General features: G+C 41.5%; 1 protein-coding gene and 1 long non-coding RNA gene across 9 annotated transcripts in view; one reads left to right on the top strand and one right to left on the bottom strand.

Annotated features, from left to right (window-relative positions):
• Nucleotides 1-24,044, top strand: part of PDE8B (phosphodiesterase 8B) — a 298,935-nt gene that overhangs the window by 54,917 nt on the left and 219,974 nt on the right. For 2 of the 8 annotated variants that reach the window (XM_086323151.1, XM_086323150.1), the window contains exon 1: nt 19,814-20,627. The exons of 4 other annotated variants lie outside the window; for them this stretch is intronic. In XM_086323151.1, coding sequence (XP_086179277.1) covers nt 20,289-20,627 — 339 coding nt within the window. In that variant the 5' untranslated portion in view covers nt 19,814-20,288. Of the gene's footprint in view, nt 1-19,768; nt 20,628-24,044 lie in introns of those variants that run through there. 2 more of the 8 variants (XM_086323158.1, XR_015135515.1) reach the window with 2 other exon arrangements.
• Nucleotides 17,113-21,187, bottom strand: LOC147365404 (uncharacterized). The gene is made up of 3 exons (XR_015135533.1): nt 20,888-21,187; nt 19,189-19,441; nt 17,113-17,317 (listed from the first exon to the last, which is right to left on the bottom strand). It is a non-coding gene; the product is annotated as an uncharacterized LOC147365404 (long non-coding RNA).

The raw sequence follows: 24,044 nt of genomic DNA, 5'->3' as shown, positions 1-24,044 counted from the left end.
CATACATTGAGTTTGCCTATTGTTCACTTGTCTCCTATATATTAATTTCTGCTTTTATATTGTGTCCTTTTTTCTTCTTAGTTTAGATCTAATTTTCTCATTTTTATTTTCCATAGACTTTTAAGTGGAATCTTAGCTCCCTAGAGTTAAGCCTTCTTCTAATAAAAGCTTTTAAAGCCATAAATTTCCCTTTAAGAACCACTTTAGCTTATATACAAGGTTCTATTTCGTTTCAGTTTTATTCAGTTGAAATATTTTCTAATTTCCCTAGTTCTTATTTGACTTATGGATTACTTAGTATGTTGTTTAATTTCCAAATATATCTGGGTTTTTCAGATAATTTTCTTATTGAGTTCTACTTTAAAACCACTGTGATCAGAGAATATTCTGTGTGTGAGTTCAATCTTTTAAATATATTGAGATTTGTTTATGGATTAGCCTATAGTATATCTTAGTGAGTGTTAACATGTGTACCTGAAAAAAAAAATTTATTCTGCTCTTATTGGGTAGTGGGATCAGTATAAATTATGCCAAGTTGATAAATGGTATTTTGCAAGTGTTTTATATACTTACTGTTTTTCTATTTGTTGTATCAATTGCTGCAAGACGAAATTTCTGAGTAGAATTGTAGACTTGTCTACTCCTCTTTTCAGCTTTATCAGTTTTTGTTTAATGTATACTGAAGTTCTCCAATTGAGCTCTTCCATATTTAGGATTGTTGTGTCTTCTGGATGAATTGACCTCTCTGTCATAATGAAATGCCCTTGGTTATGCCTAAGTATATCTTGTTCTGAAATCTACTTTATCTGATAATCATTATAGCCAGCTTTCTTTTTAGTCTTTGCAGGGTATATCTTATTCCATCCTTATCCTATCTTATTCTACCCTATTACTTTTAACTAATCCATCTTTATATTTAAAGTAGATTTTTTAAAGTAATATATAATTGGTTTAATTATTGTTTGGTAAATTCAAATTTTAGTTCAGTGATGAAATATTTTATTAACTGAATAATATATTTAAAATTAAAATTATTTTATTCATTATTAAACCACAATATTATTATGCGTCACTGCATCAGGCCTATATATAGGTGTGAGTCTTTCCTATTGTGTAAAAAAAGCATCAGTGTTATTAAAAAGTACTAATCCAGTACACTGTTTCCCCTTTTTGTACTGTAATATTATTTACTTCTTTGTTTGTCTTATTATGGCCTGATTTTATTTTTGTTAAGGTATAACTGACACAAAACAATATATTAGTTTCAAGTGTACAACATGATTCAATGTTGTATATATTATGAAATGATCAAAGCAATAAGTCTAGTTAATATCTGTTTCCATACTTTGTTACAGAATTGTTTTATGTGTGTGGTGAAAACTTTTAAGCTCTACTCTCTTAGCAACTTCCAAATATGCAGTACAGTTTTTTTTTTTTTTTTTAAGTGACAAATGTGTCTTTTATTTTTAAATAAAAATTTAAATTTACATTATTTTTAATTAAAAAAAATGAAGGGACTTTTTAGACAGCCCAATAGATCCCACATTCTACTTTGCAGGTACTACCTTTATAATGACAAAAGCTTATTTAAAAAAAAAAATCACTATTTCCTATTGGGCCCACATACAGCTTTTGTTTGTTTGTTTGTTTGTTTTTCTTATTTTCTAGTTTTGCCAAATATCAAAATGAATCCACCACAGGTATTGGTTTAATTATTGTGCTTGGATAATTTACATTTAAAGTCATTAGTAATCACAGTAATTTAATTAAAACATTTATATGGTAGAATATAGGGCACTCACATTAGTATTTGTTTCCTTTTTTCATCTGTTTTTTATTTGTTTTTACCCTCTTTGCGTTCTTTCATGTTAACTGAGTAATTTTAATGATTTTATTTCATATTGATCACTTCTTTGTTTCTCTTCTTAGTGATTGCTCTTAGATTCACAGTGTATATTTTTAAGTTATCATAATGCACTTTTAAATATTATTACACTCTTTACTGTTTAGAGTAAGAAGAATCCTACAATATGCTTCCATTTACTCCCTCCCGTCCTTTGTGCTGTTTTTGTCATTTTCCTTCTATATGTTTCATAAACACAATACATTGCTATTATTTTTGCTATAAAGTTAATTATCTTTTAAAAGCAATAAAAATAAGAGAAAGGTATTTTATGTTTACCCTCATGTTACCTTTATGTTTCCCCTTTACACACATTCCTTGGAGATATTGCAGTTTTGGTTCCGCCATTGCAATAAAGTGAATATTGCAGCAACGTGTCACATGCATGTTTTTGTTTCCCAGTGCCTATAAAAGTTGCTTTTACACCATACTATTGTCTCGTGAGTGTGCAGTACCACTATATCTACAAGTAACATACATGCTGCTAAGTCGCTTCAGTCGTGTCCAACTCTGTGCGACCCCATGGACTGCAGCCCACCAGGCTCCTCCGTCCATGGGATTTTCCAGGCAAGAGTACTGGAGTGGGGTGCCATTGCCTTCTCCAGTAACATACATACTTTAAATCAAAAGGATTTTGTTACTAAAAGAGGCTAACCATCAGACGAGCCTTCAGTGAGTGGCATTAGTGGCATCAAAGATCACTGATCACATATCAGCATGACAAATATAATGATAATGAAAACATTTGAAATATTGAAAAAATTATTAAAATGTGACCCAGAAACACAAAATGAGCAAATGCTGTTGGAAAATTGGCGCTGATAGACTTGCTTGTTACAGAGTAGCCACATACCTTCAACTTGTATGAACTGCCCTCTCTTCAAAGTACAGTAACACAGAGTACAACAGAACAGGGATGCCTGTATTTTAATGCTGTTCATTTATTTGTGTATGTTCTAATTCCTAACTGGTCTCATTTCCTCTACTTAAAGAACTGTTAACAATTTTCTTGTAATGCGTAATTGCTGATGATGAATTCTGTCAATTTTTGTTGGTCTGAAAAAGGCTTTATTTACCTTCATTTTTTGAATGAAATTTTTCCTACATATAGGTTGACAGTTTCCTCTTTCAGCACTTTAAAATAGTCCTTTATTTTCTTCTGGATATTTTTAGTTTCTAAGGAGAAGTCCATCATTGTTATTTTTTTCCTCTGTATTTACTATGCCCTTTCCTCTGGCTTTTTAAAAGATTTTCTTTTTATCAATATTTCCAGAAATTATATTGTATCTTGGTATGGTTTTCTTTTGGTTTGTCCTGCTTGAAGTTTGTTGAATTTCTTTGATTTGTTGAGTCACTGAGGCTCTATTAGTTTTCTTTTAGCTTTCTCTCTCTCTTTGCTTTACTTTGAAAAATTTTAATTAACGTGTCTTCTACTTTACTGGTCTTTTCTTCTTCAGTGTCTGATACGCTCTTTGTTCTATCCAGTGACTGTTTCATTTCAGAACTTATATTCTTCATTTTTAGCATTTGACTCCTTTTTAAAATCTCTTCTTTAAAAAAAAATCTTCTCACAATGTTTATGTTTTCCTTTCAATACTTGTACAATAGTTATAGTGGCTCTTTTAATGTTCTTATATGCTAATTATAATATTTTTTATTTCTGTTTCCATTTGCTGATCTTTCTTGTGATTACTGACCATATTTCCTACTTATCATACCTAGTCTTTGCAATTGTATGTTCAGTTCAGTTCAGTTCAGTCGCTCAGTCGTGTCCGACTCTTTGCGACCCCATGAATTGCAGCACGCCAGGCCTCCCTGTCCATCACCAACTCCCGGAGTTCACTGAGACTCACGTCCATCAAGTCAGTGATGCCATCCAGCCATCTCATCCTCTGTCGTCCCCTTTTCCTCCTGCCCCTAATCCCTCCCAGCATCAGAGTCTTTTCCAATGAGTCAACTCTTTGCATGAGGTAGCCAAAGTACTGGAGTTTCAGCTTTAGCATCATTCTTTCCAAAGAAATCCCAGGGCTGATCTCCTTCAGAATGGACTGGTTGGATCTCCTTGCAGTCCAAGGGACTCTCAAGAGTCTTCTCCAACACCACAGTTCAAAAGCATCAATTCTTCGGCGCTCAGCCTTCTTCACAGTCCAACTCTCACATCCATACGTGACCACAGGGAAAACCATAGCCTTGACCAAATGGACCTTTGTTGGCAAAGTAATGTCTCTGCTTTTCAATATGCTATCTAGGTTGGTCATAACTTTCCTTCCAAGGAGTAAGCGTCTTTTAATTTCATGGCTGCAGTCACCATCTGCAGTGATTTTGGAGCCCCAAAAAATAAAGTCTGACACTGTTTCCACTGTTTCCCCATCTCTTTCCCATGAAGTGATGGGACCAGATGCCATGATCTTCGTTTTCTGAATGTTGAGCTTTAAGCCAACTTTTTCACTCTCCACTTTCACTTTCATCAAGAGGCTTTTTAGTTCCTCTTCACTTTCTGCCATAAGGGTGGTGTCATCTGCATATCTGAGGTTATTGATATTTCTCCCGGCAATCTTGATTCCAGCTTGTGTTATGTTAGGCTTTTTAAATATTACATTGTAAGTGTTTAGATTTTTTTTTTTCCTTAAAGAACGTTGGATTTTGTTTTGGCAGACAAGTTAATTTTGGTTCAATTTGACCTTTTAAAGGATTGCTTTTCAGCTTTTAAATGTAGGTCTGGTGTAGTATTTTCTAACTATTCTTTAACCTAATTAAAGCACGACCCACTGGGTTTTCTACTAAATTTTTGAGTGATCGACAAGGACTTTCTACTCTGGCTTGTGAGAACTTGGATGGCTCCCAATTCTTTGTGAGTTCTGAATTGTTCAGCTTACAGCTTTCCAGTCACTCTCTTCCTGGTCTGTAGAATTTCACCCTACTCATGCATGTCTTGGTATTTAGTAAACTTTCAAGTATCCCTCAGTGCTCTTTGTATAGTTTCCTCTTTCTGAAACTCTGTCTCATAAATTCCAGCCACAAAAGCCTCTCCAAACTTTGATTTCTGTTACCTCAAGTCAGTGATGCCACAGGACTCCTTCTCTGCTCCAAGGTATGGAATGTCTCCAGAGTAAAAGCTAAGATTATATTATATACCTCATCTGTTTCCTTTCTCTCAGGAATGACAGTCCTGAGCTACCTATTGTCCAATAGCTTAAAATAATTGTTTTATATATTTTATCTGTTTTTTTAGTTGTTAATGGAATGGGGATAACTTTGGTTGCTGTTTCTTCATCAGAGCCATTAATTAGTCCATGCTTCAAATATTTATTCATGATCCTACACAAAAGATTGCCATCTCGAATGTGATTCTGTTTGAAGATGTACTCTGAGATGTTTTATGTTCTTTTTTCCTCATTCTTCCATAATTTAAAATAATGGACATTGCAAAGAAATTTGGAAGGATGCATTGCATTTTTTTTTATTATGAAATTGTCTGCCCCACAATGGCTTCTATGCCTATTCTCCAAATAGAGCTCATACAACTTATTGATATAGTATTCAAGCTCTGAAATGACTCTCAGACCTTTCCAGGGGATACTTTTAAGCCCCTGATTGCTAGATTTCTACTAATGGCCATTCATGGCTTGCTCCCTACATTTCCTGAGAAGAGAAATTACTTGAAGATGTGGCATCTCAAACTAATTATTATATATGTTTTGTACTTGTTCATATTATACAGGAGAATATATGAAAAGTACAATTAATGTGGAAATTTATGCCATCTGAATTGTAATAATTTAACTCAGATGACCATTATATCTACTACTGTGGGCAAGAATCCCTTAGAAGAAATGGAGTAGCCATCATAGTCAACAAAGAGTCCGAAGTACAGTACTTGGATGCAGTCTCAAAAACAACAGAATGATCTCTGTTTGTTTCCAAGGCAAACCATTCAATATCACAGTAATCCAAGTCTATGCCACGACCAGCAATGCTGAAGAAGCTGAAGTTGAATGGTTCTATGAAGACCTACAAGACCTTCTAGAACTAACATCCAAAAAAGATGTCCTCTTCATTATAGGGGACTGGAATGCAAAAGTAGGAAGTCAAGAGATACTGGAGTAACAAGTAAATTTGGCCTCGGAGTACAGAATGAAACAGGAAAAAGGCTAATAGAGTTTTGCCAAGAGAACACACTGGTCATAGCAAACACCCTCCTCCAACAGTATAGGAGAAGACTCTACACATGGACATCACCAGATAGTCAATACCAAAATCAGATTGATTATATTCTTTGCAGCCAAAGATGGAGAAGCTCTATACAGTCAGCAAGAACAAGACCAGGAGCTGACTGTGGCTCAGATCATGAACTCCATATTGCCAATTTCAGACTGAAATTGAAGAAAGTAGGGAAAACCACTAGACCATTCAGGTATGACCTAAATCAAATCCCTTACAATTATATAGTAGAAGTGACAAATAGATGCAGGGGTGTAGATCTGATAGAGTACCTGAAGAACTATGGATGGAGGTTTGTGACATTGTACAGGAGGCAGTGATCAAGAGCATCCCCAAGAAAAAAAAATGCAATGAGGCAAAATGGTTGTCTGAGGAGGCCTTACAAATAGCTGAGAAGAGAAGAGAAGCTAAAGGCAAAGGATAAAAGGAAAGATATACCCATTTGAATGCAGAGTTCCAAAGAATAGCAAGGAGAGATAAGAAAGCCTTTTTCAGTGATCAGTACAAAGAAATAGAGGAAAACAATAGAATGGGAAAGACTAGAGATCTCTTCAAGAAAATTAGAGATACTAAGGTATATTTCATGCAAAGATGAGCACAATAAAAGACAGAAATGGTATGGACCTAACAGAAGCAGAAGATACCAAGAAGAGGTGGCAAGAATACACAAAAGAACTATACAAAAAAGATCTTCATGACCCAGATAATCACGATGGTGTGATCACTCACCTAAAGTCAGACATCCTGGAATGCAAAGTCCAGTGGGCCTTAGGAAGTATTATATAAAAAAAGCTAATGGAGGTGATGGAATTCCAGTTGCACTTTTTCAAATCCTAAGTGATGATTATGTGAAAGTGCTGCACTCAATATGCCAGCAAGTTTGGAAAACTCAATAGTGGCCACAGGACTGGAAAAGGTCAGTTTTCATTCCAATCTCAAAGAAAGGCAATGCCAAAGAATGCTCAAACTACCGCACAATTGCACTCATCTCACACACTAGCAAAGTAATACTCAAAGTTCTCCAAGCCAGGCTTCAACAGTACACAAACTGTGAAATTCCAGATGTTCAAACTGGTTTTAAAGGCAGAGGAACCAGAGATCAAATTGCCAGCATCTGTTGGATCATTGAAAAAGCAAGAGAGTTCCAGAAAAACATCTACTTTTGCTTTACTGACTATGCCAAAGCCTTTGAATGTGTGTATCACAACAAACTGGAAAATTCTTAAAGAGATGAGAATACCAGACCACCCGACCTGCCTCCTGAGAAATCTGTATGCAGGTCAAGAAGCAACAGTTAGAACTAGACATGGAAAAGCAGACTGGTTCCAAATCAGGAAAGGAGTACATGAAGGCTGTCATCCTGCTTATTTAACTTATATGCAGAGTACATCATGCAAAATGCCAGGCTGGAAGAAGCACAAGCTGGAATCAAGATTGCTGGAAGAAATATCAATAACCTCAGATATACAGATGACACCACTCTTATGGCAGAAAGCAAAGAACTAAAGAGCCTCCTGATGAAAGTGAAAGAGGAAAGTGAAAAAGTTGGCTTAAAACTCAACATTCAGAAAACTTAAGATCATGGCATCTGGTCCCATCACTTCATGGCAAATAGATGGGGAAACAATGGATACAGTGAGAGACTTTATTTTGGGGGGGCTCCAAAATCACTGTAGATGATGACTGCAGCCATGAAATTAAAAGACACTTGCTCCTTGGAAGAAAAGCTATGACCAACTTAGCATATCAAAAGGCAGAGACATTACCAAAAAAGGTCTGCCTAGTCAAAGCTATGGTTTTTCCAGTAATCATGTATGGATGTGAGTGTTGGACTATAAAGAAAGCTGAGAGCGGAAGAATTGATGCTTTTGAACTGTAGTGTTGGAGAAGACTCTTGAGAGTCCCTTGGACCTCAAGGAGATCAAACCAGTCAATCCTAAAGGAAATCAGTCCTGAATATTCATTGGAAGGACTGATGCTGAAGCTTAACTCCAATACTTTGGCCACCTGATGGAAAGAACCGATTCATTGGAAAAGACCCTGATGCTGGGAAAGATTGAAGGCAGGAGGAGAAGGAGGGGATGACAGAGGATGAGGTGGTTAGATGGCATCACTGATGCAATGGACATGAGTTTGAATAAACTCCAGGAGTTGGTGATGGACAGGGAAGTCTGGCATGCTGCAGACCATGGGGTCACAAAGAGTCAGACATGACTGAGCAACTGAACTGAACTGAGCTGATGAATTTCTCACAAAAGTTTCTGCACTTTCATGCTTTAAGTGTCTTATAAGTGTATAGATTTTGTGGCTGTGCTCTATCTCTGAGAAAAGTGTTAAGAGAAGGAAAATCTTAAATCCTGGCTTGAATCCTTAATTTAACAACTATGTTTCTCCTAATGTGTCATTTCCATTTCTACATTCTAGGGTTTTTTTTTTCTTTTAAAATTGTTGTTTATGTTGGTGATTTCAAAAAATTCTCCACTAGGAAGGATCTGAATCTTATCTTTTAGATCTTAGAAATGCAGTACATATAGCCTAAGCCATGTGTGTGTATATATACACACACACACACACACATATATACACACCCATATATGTATTTGGTTAAATATATATATAATATATATATGTGTGTGTGTGTGTATATATATATATATATATATATATATATATATATATATATATATATGTGGCTTCTCTGGTAGCTTAGTCAGTAAGAATCTGCCTACAGTGCATGAAACCCAGATTTGATCCCTGAGTTAGGAAGATCCGGAGAAGAATGGAATGGCAACTCACTCCAGTATTCTTGCCTGGAGAAGTCCACGGACAGAGGAGCCTGGTGGGCTATAGTCCAGATGGTCACAAACAGTTGGACATGACTGAATGACTAATACACACATACACATATATTTAAATGCTCTGTGGATTTTTATAGCCTTTAAAAGCTTGTGTTCCTGTGTTTTTTTTTTTTTTTTTTTCCGGCTGTGCCACACAGCATGTGGGATCCTAGTTCCCCAATCACAGATCAAATCTATGTGCCCAGCATTGAAATGTGAAGTCTTAACCACTGGACTGCCAGGGAAGTCTCAATAACCTATAAAAGTTTGATGACTCCATACTCAAAACAAGAAAACTTAGCCATGCTAGATGGGAGTTGAGATTAGTGGTAAACAGACAGAAGATGTTGAAAGCTTTTATATCCGAAAGGAGAAGAGAAGCATAGATACATCATACACAGAGAAATTATGTACAGAGACAAAACATGTAAAGTATAACACAGAGTAAACTATCTCCTAAATAGTATCCATTGCTATTATTGCTTTTCAACCAGTTTTTCTGAAAGAAATTTTGCTTTATTGACTTCATACTATCTTCCTCTCCTATTCCTTAGGACACTGCTTTTCAGAATTTTATTGATTGTTCTAAAAGTTAGTGAATGTTTGTCTTCCTAGGCTTGAACAGTATATATTAAGAAAAGGAAAATCAAGTTTTCTATTGGAAATCTACATAGCTCCGCTGGTGTGCATTTAAATGTAACGTTTACTTCTATAAGTCTCCCCTCTGCCACACGTGCCACACCACACTCTATGTCCCAGACAGGGTAAAGATTCTTGAGAACCGTTCTTAGAAGTCCCTGGCTTGGAGAGGCATCATGAAACTCATAACCTCACAATTCTTATAAATTGCCAGATGAGAGCACTTTGTGCCTTGTGTTGTATAATGAAGCATTCAGGTTTATGCACAAGTTATATTATGCTTCAGCAAATGAAACATCACAGGTAAAGGGTTTTGGGGTTTCTTTCTCTTTTTTTTGGTCATTGATATTGTTTTATAATATTGTTATGTATAGCAGTGGTTTTCAAAGTATGCCCTGGCATCAGTAGCATCAACATCATTTGGGAACTAGTTCCAAATAAAAATTCTTGGGCCCTGCACTCTGTTTTAGGCAATTTTGATGTTTGACAGCTGCTGGTGCAGAGAACTCTGGAAAGGCTCCTATATCTGACTTAATTTATTATAAGCCATATCATATGAGGTATGAAGAAGTAATCAGTCATGCCCCCAGCTACTGTTGCCTAGGAGATGTTTAATGGTGCAACACGGGAAGTGCCATGCTGCTGAGCAAATGTCAAACTCTGAGAAGGAAGAGACTTTTTGCCAAAAGCCTTCTAGAATACCTCATTTCACAGCCCCAGCAGCCCAAGGGAGAGGATTAAGACATCAGAACCACAGAAGGTGCTAATGCAGGGCCCTCGGGCTGAGCTGCAGCCTTGAGGCACTTTTGCTGGTTAAGAGGGAAAATCCCAGGGCTCAAAATCTGTTCTTGAAGCGGAACTATCAGAAGATCAACTTTAGCAATCTGGACGTGAAGCAAGAAACTCGTATCGCTGTGTAGACTAGATTGTAGGGAAACCCAAAGAAGTCTTGGCAAAGAGACTGTTTCCTTAGCTGCACTGGGAAAGGAGGGTCATGCTTGTGCTAGCATGGAGGACCTAGAAGCTGACATATGGTGCCTTCTCACTTTGCATGCCTGCAGAGAGAGAGCGCAAACTCTCTGGTGTCTCTCCCTCTTCTTATAAGGGTACCAGTCCTATTGGATTAGGGCTCATCCTTATAACCACATTTAACCTTAATTACCTCCCTAACAGCTCTATCTCCAAACATGGTCACACTGGGGATAGGGCTTCAACATACGGATTTTTTGGGGGTGGGGGTGGGTGGGGCATAATTCAGTCTACAACAGTCCTTATCATCTCATCCCTGGATTGTTATAGCTCCTTACTCATCCTCATTCCCAATTTCCTTCACCAGTCCTTCTTGAATATGCAACCAGATTCATCTCAGTAAATTAGTACTCTTAATGAAAAAAAAAAAAAAAAAACCTCAGTGATTCCCAATGACTAGAATTCTGCCAAACTCCGCAGTCTGGCATTTGGTTCCCTAGTAGGTACAAGCCTACCTTTTGAATTGCACCCCTTTTGAATAACCTACTTCATTGTTATCCATGCGCTCTGTGTGTATGCCCACCTCTAGGCCTTTGCTCACATTATTCCTCTGGAATGTCCTCTTTTCCACTTATTATTCAACATAGTTTTGGAAGTCCTAGTTACAGCAATCAGAAAAGAAAAAGAAAAGGAATCCAGATTTGAAAAGAAGAAGTAAAACTCTCACTGTTTGCAGATGACTTGATATTATACATAGAAAACCCTAATGATACTATCAGAAAATACTAGAGCTAATCAGTGAATTTAGCAAAGTCACAGGATACAACATCAATACATAGAAATCACTTGCGTTCCTATACACTAACAATGAAAAATCAGAGAAATTAAGGAATCAATTTCATTCACCATTGCAACAAAAAGAATAAAATGTCTAGAAATAAACCTACCTAAGGAGATGGAGAGATATTCCATGTTCCTGAATTGGAAGAATCAATATTGTGAAAATGACTATACTACCAAATGCAATCTAGAGATTCAGTGTGATCCCTATCAAATTACCAATGGCATTTTTTACAGAACCAGAACAAAAAATTTCACAATTAATATGGAAACACAAAAGACCCCGAATAGCCAAAGCAATCTTGAGAAAGAAGAATGGAGCTGGAGGAATCAACCTTCTTAACTTCAGACTATACTACAAAGCTGCAGTCATCAAGACAGTATGGTACTGGCACAGAAACAGACATATAGACCAATGGATCAATAGAAAGCCCAGAAATAAACCCATGCACCTATGGGTATCTTATTTTTGACAAACGAGGCAAGAATATACAATGGGACAAAGACACTCTCTTCAATAAGTGGTGCTGGGAAAACTGGACAGCTACATGTAAGTGAAATTACAACATTTCAGCTTATTCAAATACTGCCCTTTCTTCCAAGTGCCACACTCCTCAGTGACATCTTCTGCATCACTTCCACCCACAGTGATCTTTCTCTCTGGGCTTGGATTACTTTTCCAAAGTAAGTGTTAACACACATCTCTGAGTACGTGTCTGTACTTCTGATGTAACTGTCTGAGAGTGGGTACTGAGTGTTCCTTCTTTGTGTCCCTCTCGGGGCTGGCACAGTGGTGGGGGCTCAGTGTTCTTTTTTTAAAAAGTATTTATTTATTTTGATTGTGCTGGGTCTTCGTTGCTACGTGGACTTTTCTCCAGTTGCAGTGGGCAGGGGCTACTCTCTAGCGAGAGTGGACAGGCTTCTCATTGCGATGGCTTCTCTTGTTGCCGAGCTCAGGCTCCAGGACACGCAGGCTTCAGTAGTCGCCACACGTGTGTGCAGCAGTTGTGGCACTTGGGCTTAAGTGCCTGGAGGCATGTGGGATCTTTCCAGAGCAGGGATCAGTGTGTCCCCTGCATTGGTAGGTGGATTCTTAACCACTGGACCACCAGGGAAGTCCCTCGGTGTTCTTACTATGTGGGTGAGTGGATGGGTAGATGCAAAGAACGATATTCCTTTGGTAAGGTTTTTCGAGACTCACATGTAAGTGTTGACTCCTCTGAGAAAACGTCCATAGTCTCCCCCGTCTCTGTCACACCAGTGTGTCCTGAATCCCTGCCCCAGCTTCATGGCTGCCAGAGAACTGTGCTGTTTGTTTTTCTCTCCAGCTCTATAGCACAGACTGCTTCTGTCTGTCCCCCCATGCCAAGTTAGCGTCTGATACATGGTAGCCCCTCAGTAAAGGTACGCTGAAGGAAGGAATGACTTTAGCATCACAGGGTGTAATGGAATCTTTTGGAGTGTGGCAAAGTGTGTGTACCAGTGAGGAGGGCCTGCTTAGAAACCTGACCCCAACTTTTCTTTAAAAATAACCCAAGAAGCCTTGAGAAAATGCCACACTAATTTAGGAACAAACTAATTTGCTTTATATATTGTATATCTTAAATCAAATAGGAGTGAATTAATAATTTATAACCTGACTTAGCATACCCAAAACACTCAAAGTGCTATAGAAAAGTTTTCTTGAAGCCATGCAGTCTGCTATTTTTTTTTTTTTTTAGAAAGCCAATATTTTATCATTTGGCAAACACTTATTTTCCAGGACAATGAATTTGTTTTCTAAATCTAGACTTTCACATGGGGAGTTGCCTTAAAGGTGGTAGGACCCACGTTGACTTCCACTACAAATAGGAGAATTTTCAGGGTTTTCCATTTTCTGTCTTCTTTCTTCCCCTTCCAATTGTAGCAGCCCCATGTTAGGAGACACTAAATTGTCTCATCTACTCACTGTCTTCTAGATCCAGCCATGTGAATTCTGCCCCTGTGTCTTTCTTTGCTCATGCTATTCCCCTTGCTTGAAAAGTCCTTCTGGTTGAGGTCCAACTGACACGTCTCCTTCTCTAGCAAGCCTTCCCTAGTTGTCATAATCACTGAAGAGAATCGCCAGTACCACTCATTTTTGCTCTTGTGCTTTGAATGTCAACTCATGTATTATGCTCTGTCACTTCCTGTGTGTAAGTCCCATCTCCCTGATTGTTCTAGAAGCCCCTTTGAGTAGGACTGTACCTTGTGTTTCATTTGTATATCCTTTTATGCCTGATTTTACTCCTGTGAGACGTATTTACCAGATTTCTGGAAATGAATGTTTCATCTTTCATAGTCTTAACTATTTGAATCCAGGAGAACTCTGAAAATGAGTAGAAAGAAGATTCTGGAGGCCCCTTTCCAGGCCTGATCCAGCTCCTCCCTGTGGTGTTCTTGTTAATAGGAAGATCGGATCACCTTTGATAACAGGGATTCAGAGCCCAGTGCTCAGTGGTTTCCATGCTGGATGATGTTAACCTAAAAAAGTCAAATGGTGGCTGAATCTCTTCCCGCATTTCTTTTTGCATATTCTACAACCAGCTTGGGAAAACTATCCTGTGGGCCAACTCTCCCAAATTTCATTTGGTGTGTGGTGAAAGGGCCAAGAAGTGATATACTCACAGTTGAACATACAACTTAAAACTTATTTTTACTCCCTTAAAAGAGCTGTAAAGCCACTTGGTAGGAATATTTCACCATGAGAATAGTTCTCATGTCTTTCTGATTCTCACTTTCTGGTCAGCTCTGTGCCTTTGTGTCTCTGTGCATCTGCTTTGTAAGTAGTTCCTTTGTAAATTAGAAAGAAATTTGTTAAAAAAAAAAAGAAATTAATTTGTCTCCATCTATGTCTGAGTCTTTTCCTTCTTTAATATTTTCCATCTTCTGCCTACTGTCTGAAAGAAAAAAAAATCACTGGAAGTCCATAAAGGAAAATATACTTAGCTAAAATATTTTTGGGGAGAGAATTGAGAAACATTACATTCATTCGTTTACATTAGTTTTTTATTCAGTGAAATAGTTTTTTAAAAAAAGAAATCTGCCATGCTCCAGCTTCTTATCTGTATCACTTTACATTCACTTATGAACCTCAAAAAATAGACATGCATTTTCCATAGTTGTGATCATCTACATATACTATATATAAATATTTAACCCATACATGTATAAATAGTGGTATTCTGACTGTTAGGATAGTTTGCTGAGCTATTCCTTAAGTGTTTGATATTCAGATCATCTCAATTTTTATTATCATAAACAGTGTAGCTACAAACATTGTGAATAAATTATTTTATTCTTCTGACTCTTCTGATGTATATATAATGCCAAAAGGAGGATTATGAGGTCAAACCATTCACTGACTTTAAAAATAAAGGGCATAGACCATAACCCTCTACTCAAGAAAAAACCCAACCCCCTTCTATTTTGAGGTTATATCGGTTAAGAGAAGAGAAAAACAGAAAAGGGAGAACTGAGAAAAAATCATTCATTCAACAGATATTTCAACAGGCCCTGTGCCGGGCACTAGGCATTCCATCCATCAATGAATAAGAAGCCAAAAAATCTCTGCTCTCTCTAGTAGAGCCTCCAGTCTAGTGGGAGAAGATAGACAATAAATATAATAATAAATGTGCTAACTACATAATTAGTTGAAAAGTGATAAATGCTATGAAAAGAAGAAAAATAAACCAGGAGGAGTAGAATCAGGAGTGATGGGGGGACATGGAGGGGTGCAGGTTGTGATTTTAAATGAGTTATTGAGAAGACAGCATTTGAGCAGAGATTTAAGGAAAGTGAGGAAGTTAGCCCTGTTCTTTTTGATGAAGAGCATAGCAGGAAGGGCTCCTGACTGATACTGTTAGTTCTCTTGGGAAAACAGCAAGGCGGTCATTGTGGCTGGAGCAGAGACTGAGCAGGCACAGAAAGGCAGGGCAGGGGCCACAGCAGGAGGATACTGCAGGCTCTTAGAAGGACGTCAGTTTTTTTTTTTTTTTTTTTCTAATTATTTTGGCTGCGTTGAGTCTTCATTGCCACACGCTGGCTTTCTCCAGTTGTGGTAGGTGGGGGCTGCTCATTGCAATCGCTTGTCTTGTTGCAGAGAACCAGCTCCAGAGCGAGGGCTTAGTAGTTGTGGCGCACCGGCTGGGATCTTTCTGGGCCAGGTGGATTCTTAACCACTGGACCACCAGGGCAGTTCCAGGACTTCAGTTCTTACTGTAGTCCCCAAAGAAGGCTGTGGAAAGGCTACCCTGGACCCACCTTCTTTGAAAGGGCAAGTGTGGGACTTGCCCTTGACCCCTGACTCCAGGTCTCTGGGGTGGGATCCGGAAGCTGTTGTGTTTCTGACAGATTCCTCAGGGTGATTCTGATGTGCAGGGAGGTTGAAGACCACTTTCAGCTCAAAAATTCCACTATTCTAAATTAAAAACAATTTAATAAAAGAAAGCAGAAATTTCACTGCATTCCCAAAGGTTGGTGATTTAGAGATGTTGGAGATGATGCAGGAAAGGGAGGCCCTGAGGTTAAGTGACTTGCCTGAGGTTACACAGCTGTAAGAGGCAGCCCAGCTTCCACGTTTGCCCTTCTCTCTCTGAGATCAAGGAACCTTCCACTGTGCCCGGCTACCTAATAAACTGTATCATTTCACTTATCAGGTGGTTAGATTTCCAATAAGCTCCACCATTAAGAATATAGTTTGAATTCCGAGCTCTGCAAGGTTGATTGGTTGATGAAATATTTGATTATCTAAAAATTAATCCAAAACTCCTATTGTTTTAACCTTTATGAAGAGTCACTCCAAATGTATCAGTCATATTCTTTTCTCCTTTAGAGGAATTCTAGAAGAGTTATACCAATCTTAACTGGGAAGGGACCTTAATTGTTCAGAGTCTTGCAGTGCTTCTGGGTCATAATTCTGAAACCAGCTCTATTTGGTACGAGTATAAAACATACAAGCTGACCTTGTATGTAGCGTTCAGCTGACCTTGGACATTTCTGAGTTTTTGAAGAAATTTCTGATTTGGTTTGCTTTTTGATTTCTTTCTTGGACATTGGCTGTAGCTAAATTTTTTTAACTTAATTCAATTTTTAAAATAATGTTGGTTTTTCTGGCCTTATTCTGTAACTTGAGCCTAAATTTTATCTGCAGTGTCTGAACTTGTAGACTTTGCTGTGATCCTGGAATGTGTTGAAATTGTGACATGGGAATTGGTCCAGAAATCACTTACAGGAGCAAGAACTCGGGCCTCAGAGCTTAGCTGGGGCACGATTTCAGTTAAACCATTCCTCCACTCGCACATTTCTGCATGTTTCAGTGACCAGATTTGTGCCAGCGATGGGGGAAGGTTACACATTCCCACTGAGAACACTTGGTGGAGATTATCGGGATACTTTATTTTTTTCCTTTCACTAAGCCAGAATTGGCAGCGGAAGCTGGGTCTGAGGAAGATTGTGTCTAAAACTATTGGCTGTTCTGGGAATGGAAGGAGGAATTTATACCTCGTGCACTCCCCCGTTCCCTCTTCTGTCCCTGCAGGAGACTCGCATTTAGGGAAAGGCATGGGTCCCCTTATGAAATGGTCAGTTAAGGTACTGAAGCAGCCCAGTCTGTTCAGTAGCCACCTTGAGCTTATTTACTCTCTAAACACTTCATCTTTTTCTTTTTTTCTTCTATTTTTTCCTTCTTCTTCTTCTTTTTTTCTTTCCGCCTAAATTTTCTTCTGGGTGACTTGTCCCTTCATGACTCAGCTCCTAATGTTCTCCACCAGAAGATTGGTTGTAACTTCTGTTTTATCATAGCCTTCTTCCTCTCAAAGCCTCAGTGAGTGGCTGGCCCATTTCTCTTCTCTGGGAGGTTTCATCATAGTAACCACATTCCTACAGAAAACTGAAAAAGTAGACACAGGGCATGAGAATTAGCATGGCTCAAAGTGTCCAAAAAGGTTGACCTTGATTAGTAGCTCCATGAAGGATGATGACTGAAATGGATGTATGTAAGAGAATCAAAAAGAAGCTTTAGGAGTGGTTATCTCCTGACTTAACATTGCTTCAGGACTGGTATGGAGACTAGCGCTTTTGTAACTTAACTCTGATGATGTTTTCCCAGATTCTGAATGGTCCCTTGGAAGTAGAACAGTTGGCAGCCATCAGGCTTAGACCTGATCAAATGAATGACTGTCCCTGCATCTCAGTGGTGACCATTTAATGTGGCACTCTTATAGTCATGGATAGGGACAGGAAGCATGGAAGGGCAGTGTGGTGGAAGCGGTGGTGCCAGGAAAGGACTTACTCCTCAAGCCGGGGGAGTGCTGGCAGCAGGGAGCCCTCTGCTCAGCTGTCAGTCTTACAAGGGAATTGCCTCAGCTGAAGAGAGTCACCTGGCCCAGGACCACCCACGTGGCCTACAAGTAACTGCTGACCTATGTGAGGGTATAAAGGTGTATCCTCCTAGACCCAGTTCAGGACAATGCTGAAGCATCATCCAGCTTCAGAATTTTCCCTGCAGGGGTGCCTGTGGCTTTGAGTGAGGCTGTATCCTAACTCAGTTTCTCCCTCTGCTCAACTTCCATCTCCCTTCCCTGCTTCCTTTTCTCCCTCCTTTCCTTCCAGATGTTGATTCCAAGAGTATGCGCTCATCAGCCTTGCGCCTGCAAAATATCATTTCAGAATCTGCTTTGGGAGGAGCCCAACCTGCACAGGAGTTTTATGAGCAATTTGCCTGTCCATTCAAAAATGTAGCACAGACTTTTTTTCATGTCATCAAAAATTTTTTAGAGACTGAAAGTTGGGAAGAGAAAGCTGAGAAGAGAAACAAAAGACTTAGATTAGGTTAGTTAGACTAGGTTGCTGCTGCTGCTAAGTCGCTTCAGTTGTGTCCGACTCTGTGTGATCCCATAGATGGCAGCCTACCAGGCTCCCCCGTCCCTGGGATTCTCCAGGCAAGAACACTGGAGTGGGTTACCATTTCCTTCTCCAATGCATGAAAGTGAAAAGTGAAAGTGAAGTCACTCAGCCGTGTCCGACCCTCAGCAACCCCATGGACTGCAGCCTCCAGGCTCCTCCATTCATGGGATTTTCCAGGCAAGAGTACTGGAGTGGGGTGCCATTGCCTTCTCCTAGGTTAGTTCTTTCTCCTCTGTATATCTGAATTTGAGATGTGGGGTGACACCTTGCTTCTCTGTGAAGGTTAGAAGCTGTCATTTGAAGTCTTGACCCAGTCATCCCCAAATTTGATGTGATGGGGAGAGGAAGAGAGGGAAGAACCAAAGAAATTATTTCAAGCTGGATTCTTCTTTGTGCTTTGCATTAGGACTCTATGTTCTTGCTTTTGCATTTGACCTTATACACTTTCTTGGACCATCCATTTCTCTTCTGTGATGCTGTGGCAGCAGACTGGAATTACTCAAAGAATAAGCGAATAAATGGGCAGTGGTGCTTGGTAGCTCCAACCCAGACTGCACATCCGGGAGGATAAGCAGCCTTCGTCTGAAAGTATTCTTGCACCCCTCCAAGGAAATTGTGCACGCCTCTCCAAGGGGACTGAGGGGAGGCAGTTTTGACTGCCCAGCCTGGTGTGAGGCAGAGCAGTGGACAATCCGGGTGGGGGTGGGATGGAGGAGAAGCCACTGTGAAGATGTAGTGACACCCAAGGAAGAGGTGAAAACTTTGGAGGAGAAAGCCCAGTACCACGCGAACAGCATTTTCAGTTCTTTCTTTGGGTCTTAGAGGAATTTGTGCATTCAAGGGCTTGGTCCTCACCTGGTCTCTGGTTCCTTGGCGTGACCTCTGACGATGGGTGTACATCATCTGTCTACTCTACCCTTTTGAAGACTGGGTCGCCATCCAACTCAGCCTGCAGCGTACATGGGGAAGCGAGGGACTACAGAGGTATGAAGCCTCTCCTTAATGATCTGAGTCGACTGGGAGGCGAGCAAGTTAGATGAGTGGGCACAGGCTGGAGGGTCCCTACGGGGCGTCATGATGTTTGGCTCAGAGATGTTACAATGTGTTCCTGAAAGGCCAGGGGTATTATTGGGGTTGCTCCCCAGGCTACACTACCCTTTGGGGCCCGCCCGGGGTTTGTGCCGCGAGGGGAAGAGAGGCTAGGGCACTGGGGGTGCAGCCCCCGGGACGGGTACAGGAGGAACGAGGCCTCTGGACCGCGGAGGGAGGGGAGGGCGCCGGGGCGTGGTGACCGCCGCCGCACCCTGGGGCCCGGGGGGAGGCGGGGCGTGCGGGGTGCCGAGCCGGGCAGCGAGCGCGCTGTGTCCCGCCCGCGAGAGTGCGGGCAGCGGCGGGCGGGGCCGAGGGGCGCAGCAGCGCCCCATCGGCGGCGACTGCGAAGCCGGGGAGCCGCAGAGAAAGGCGGGCAGGAGGGAAGGAGGGAGGGACGGAGGGAGGGAGGTACGCGGAGTGAAAGTCGGGAAAGAGGTGCGGGCGGTGCTGGGGCCCCGGGGCCGCGGAAGCCCGGCGTTGTCGAGCTGGGCGGCGGCGCGGGTCGAGCGGAGCCGAGGGCGGAGGGGCGGGCGGAGGCGTGGGGAGCGCGTTTGGGGCGCCGCGGCGGAGAGGGTGGCGGCCGCCGGTGCGCGCGGGGCGCTGTGTGTGCGCGCTCGCCCGCTCGAGGAGGAAAATGGCCCAGAAGGGAAAGTTGGGGTGACGCGCGCAGCCCCGGCAGGCTCGGCGGGGTGCCCCGCGGTGAGCCCGACGGAGCGGCGGCCAGACCGGCCGGGGGGCGCACGGTCGGGGCGCCGCCGCCGCCGCCGCCGAGGCGCCCGCCCCCTCACTGCAGGTGGCCGCCGCGGCGCCGGGGCCGGGCGGCCGGGGGCGCGGGCGGGCGCGCGGGGGAGCCCGGCCGAGGGATGGGCTGCGCCCCCAGCATCCACGTCTCGCAGAGCGGCGTGATCTACTGCCGGGACTCGGACGAGTCCAACTCGCCCCGCCAGACCACCGGCGTGTCGCAGGGCCCCGCGGGCCCCCTGCACGGCCTCTTCGTCCAGACCGACGCCGCCGACGCCATCCCCCAGAGCCGCGCGTCCGGGTCCCCAGGCGCCGCCCGCGCCCGCAGGGCCCGCGGGGAGCTGGGCAGCGGCAGCAGCGCGGGCTCCGCGGGCCCCGCGGCGACCACCTGCAGGGGCCGGAGGCGCCACTGCTGCAGCAGCGCGGAGGCCGAGACCCAGACCAGCTACACCAGCGTCAAGGTAAACGCCGGGCGCCCGCGCGCGCTGCCGGGGGGGCCGCCCGCCGCGTCCCGCGGGCAGGGGGCTCCGGCTGAGTTTAGTGGCCTGGTTGGTTTGGGGAGATGGTCACTAAGGAGGAGTTTACTTTTCATTCGGGAGGTGGGTGATGAGGGCCCCGGAAATGGGCGCGTTAAAGACCCCTGGAGGAGTCCTGAGAGCCGGTTTGGGGGAGCGGGGGGCGGGGTGGAGAAGGGAAGCAGGTGGGCTGGCCTGGTTCTCACCGAGGAGAAGGCTGGACTGGGTCAGCTCTGGAGGAGGGGTGGGCATCGTTTGGAGCGTTCGGAGACGAGTTCCACTGAATGAAATCCGAGCTCTGGGCTGGATTTGCGTGGCTGGGAGGTGAATGGCGCAGACTCGGTGCCACGGTACTACAGTGCCCTCGTGTTCAGATTTTTACCTGGAGACACCGGCCAGGTTGCATGGAGTCTCAGCCACAGGGGCCGAGTGTGGGGATTTGTGAATGGATGAGAGGGTTTCTGTTCTCTGGAGGGATGGAGGAAGGGAATGGAGGAGGAGGACCCGAGTGGAACCTGTTGTTTACGACTTCTTTGGGTTGGCTGCGTGTCTGGAACATAATTGAAAGAACCTGGCAGGGAGTTTGGAGGGTCGGCTGCGCTGCCGTGAGGGCAACTGATTTTCCAATGCAGTGCAGCTGCCTGAAGATGAAGATTCATTCTGCACATTCATCTTATCTTTCAGGAGAGCGAAATTTTGAGCCACTGGAAAACATTAAGTGATTAAAGCAGTCACTACATATTTCTTAGTGCCAGAAGAAAAATGATTTTTTTTTTTTTTTTAACCAGTGCCCTCCTGTGTGTTCTCAAAATACTATTAAATCCAAGAGGTTTTCCTTTGTGTAAATCTGGCCACTGGGCCTTTTATCCTTATAGCAAACAGAAGGATGGTGGCATATCCTACAGTACAGAGGGAGGGAAATGTGTCTCTCTGACTGTTAATGTAAGAGAATCAACAGCTTTTACATGTTTAGTAGATTACCAGGAATTGTGTCACTGATTAAAGGCACCATTATATCTTTACTACTTGAAAAGTTATTCAACGATTGGCCTAGTGTGAGGAGGCTCCTAGTCTTCATTGGATAAAGTCAGCTCTCAGTGGATGGGTGAAGAGAAGATGATGTGTGCTGACTTCCATGACATGGAAGAGCAAACGCTTCTTTTCATGAGCTTGCTTTAACAGCATCTGATTTTGTAACATAAAGCTTAACTGATGTTTGTTTATAAGTTAGAGAGTTTCTCTGGTAATAATCATGTAATAGAGTATTATAATATAATCATCATTATAATACAAACACTATTTATTGAACACCTACTATATACCAGGTAGACGTTTTCTAGCTTTTGAATGTTAACTGTTTACTGATAGAATATCCAAGAACTAGAGACCTGGATCCATGACAGTGCTACCTACTAATTGAACATTTGTTATAAAGGAGCATGCTGAACACTAAGGTTTTTTTTTTTTTCCCACACTGGTTCACATAAAGTTATCATTAGAAGTAATTTTAGGGGATGAAAATGTTTTATTTAGTGAAGTAATTAAATTGGAATGTTGCCAATAATGACTGTCCTTTTGCCTTCTTGTTGAAAAGGAAATCTTTTGACATGAAGCAGTGGTTCAGAATGATGACAACTGATGAACTCTGGATACTCTTTTTGGTTTGCTTAAGAGGATTTTTTGCCTTTCAGAGTAGCAAGAATCCCAATTTAGTACCTGGCAACTTCAGTTACTCCATGTTTGTTCAGTAGAAGAAAGAATAATGAATGAACTCATTCTCTATGTTTTAGTACTTCTCTCAAGAGGCTACTTAGAGACCAAATGAAATAAAAACTGGAGGGGAAATGAGTCCCAATTATTAGCAGTTAGTATGAACTTGTATATATATCATTGCTACTTGGCTGAAGTGTTAAAAGACTTGACCTGGATAGGAATTTAACTTACTTTGCTTTGTCAACCAGATTTCCAAACAAGAGCTTATTTCATTCCAACCCATTGCTGCAGATGTTGGACAAAACTGCTGGTTCAGTTTAGTCAACACTAATTTGCACGTGTAGAACTCAGAAACTACAGATTTGATATTACATGTGAGAACAGAATGATTATTTATATGTATCACATAGAATTACTGTTACAGAATTGGTTTAAAATATATAATACTATCCTTTTAGGATGTGTGACTTGGTGTTATGGTATCTTTTTCAATTTTTACCTGTTACATGTTCTTTTGTAGATGAGGTAATTTTATAAAGACATAACTTTCTTTTTAGAAGAATTCTTCCACCTTAGGAGTTTGAGATAATTACTAGTCATGCCCCCTGGCCCCCACCGCACTCACCCCTCCCTTTTCCAAAATGCTCAGGTGGAAAGGTAAAGTGCCATTTGGTCTTGTTTACAGTGGTGGTAGGGTTGTAACAGGTTGTTTTTTTTTTTTTTAATTTGCTCTTTGTACATCAATTATAAACCATATCTTCATTATCTCCTTGGTCTCTGGTATTCTCCAGAGTGCAGAAATGCATGCTTGATCTCTCTCTTTTCTAGCAAGAATTCATCTCATTAGGCTTTTAGAATGATGAAGCATTATGATGTCAAACATGATGTCGACAGGAACCTTCCTGAATACCTAATTTACAAAAAATGATGAGCATTAATAATTCATGTGCACTACAGTGATATCATGTGGGTTTCCAATTCTGGTAAGAAGTTAGATTTGTCTTCCAATTGCTGTAAAAAATGCAGCTTCCTAGCAATTTGTCTCCCTCTTGTTTGCCTTTTTAAAAATCATGCTCCAACAGGAGAATCCTGCAGAATGCTCACTGCTGAGACTGTGCCAGTTTTGCAATTCTTGTTCAGAAATCCTCAGAGGAGATGGTGGAACCTCTCCCTGGGAAGATCTGGGGATTCTTACAAGTTTTCTTTTCCTCATCCCAGCTGTTGTGCCTGGGGAGGATCCAGGATTAGGCAGCCAGTTGTAGAAGAGAGTCTTGACTGACAGTTCAGTCAACTTGCAGTCATCTCTTGTGAGGCAAACTATTTTGTGGATCAGACACAGGAGGTTCTTAGTATCCAAGTGATTTTGTTCTAGTAGGCAGCCTTACCAATTCCCACGTCGTCCCCCATTCATTGTGCTCAGTCATTCATTCAGGCGGTATTTGTACCAGGTTCTGCTGTACTGTGGATTCAGGGAATATCCATGAAGCCTGGTAAGCAAAACCTAATGAGGATGGTCAGTCTATTGCAAAAGGGTGTGCCTAAGCCAGTGATTCATTACTTTTGTATTATCTGTGTTCCATGGCTTTCCAAATCAGTGAGGATAATCCCAAGTTGACTATCTATAAAGGGAAAATAGATAATTTTCTGACC

Source organism: Bos grunniens, chromosome 10 (assembly GCF_055505025.1).
Source record: "Bos grunniens cultivar Pamir isolate PY7600 chromosome 10, Bosgru_T2T1.0, whole genome shotgun sequence".
NCBI lineage: Eukaryota > Metazoa > Chordata > Mammalia > Artiodactyla > Bovidae > Bos > Bos grunniens.
This window is presented reverse-complemented; position numbering and strand designations above follow the sequence as displayed.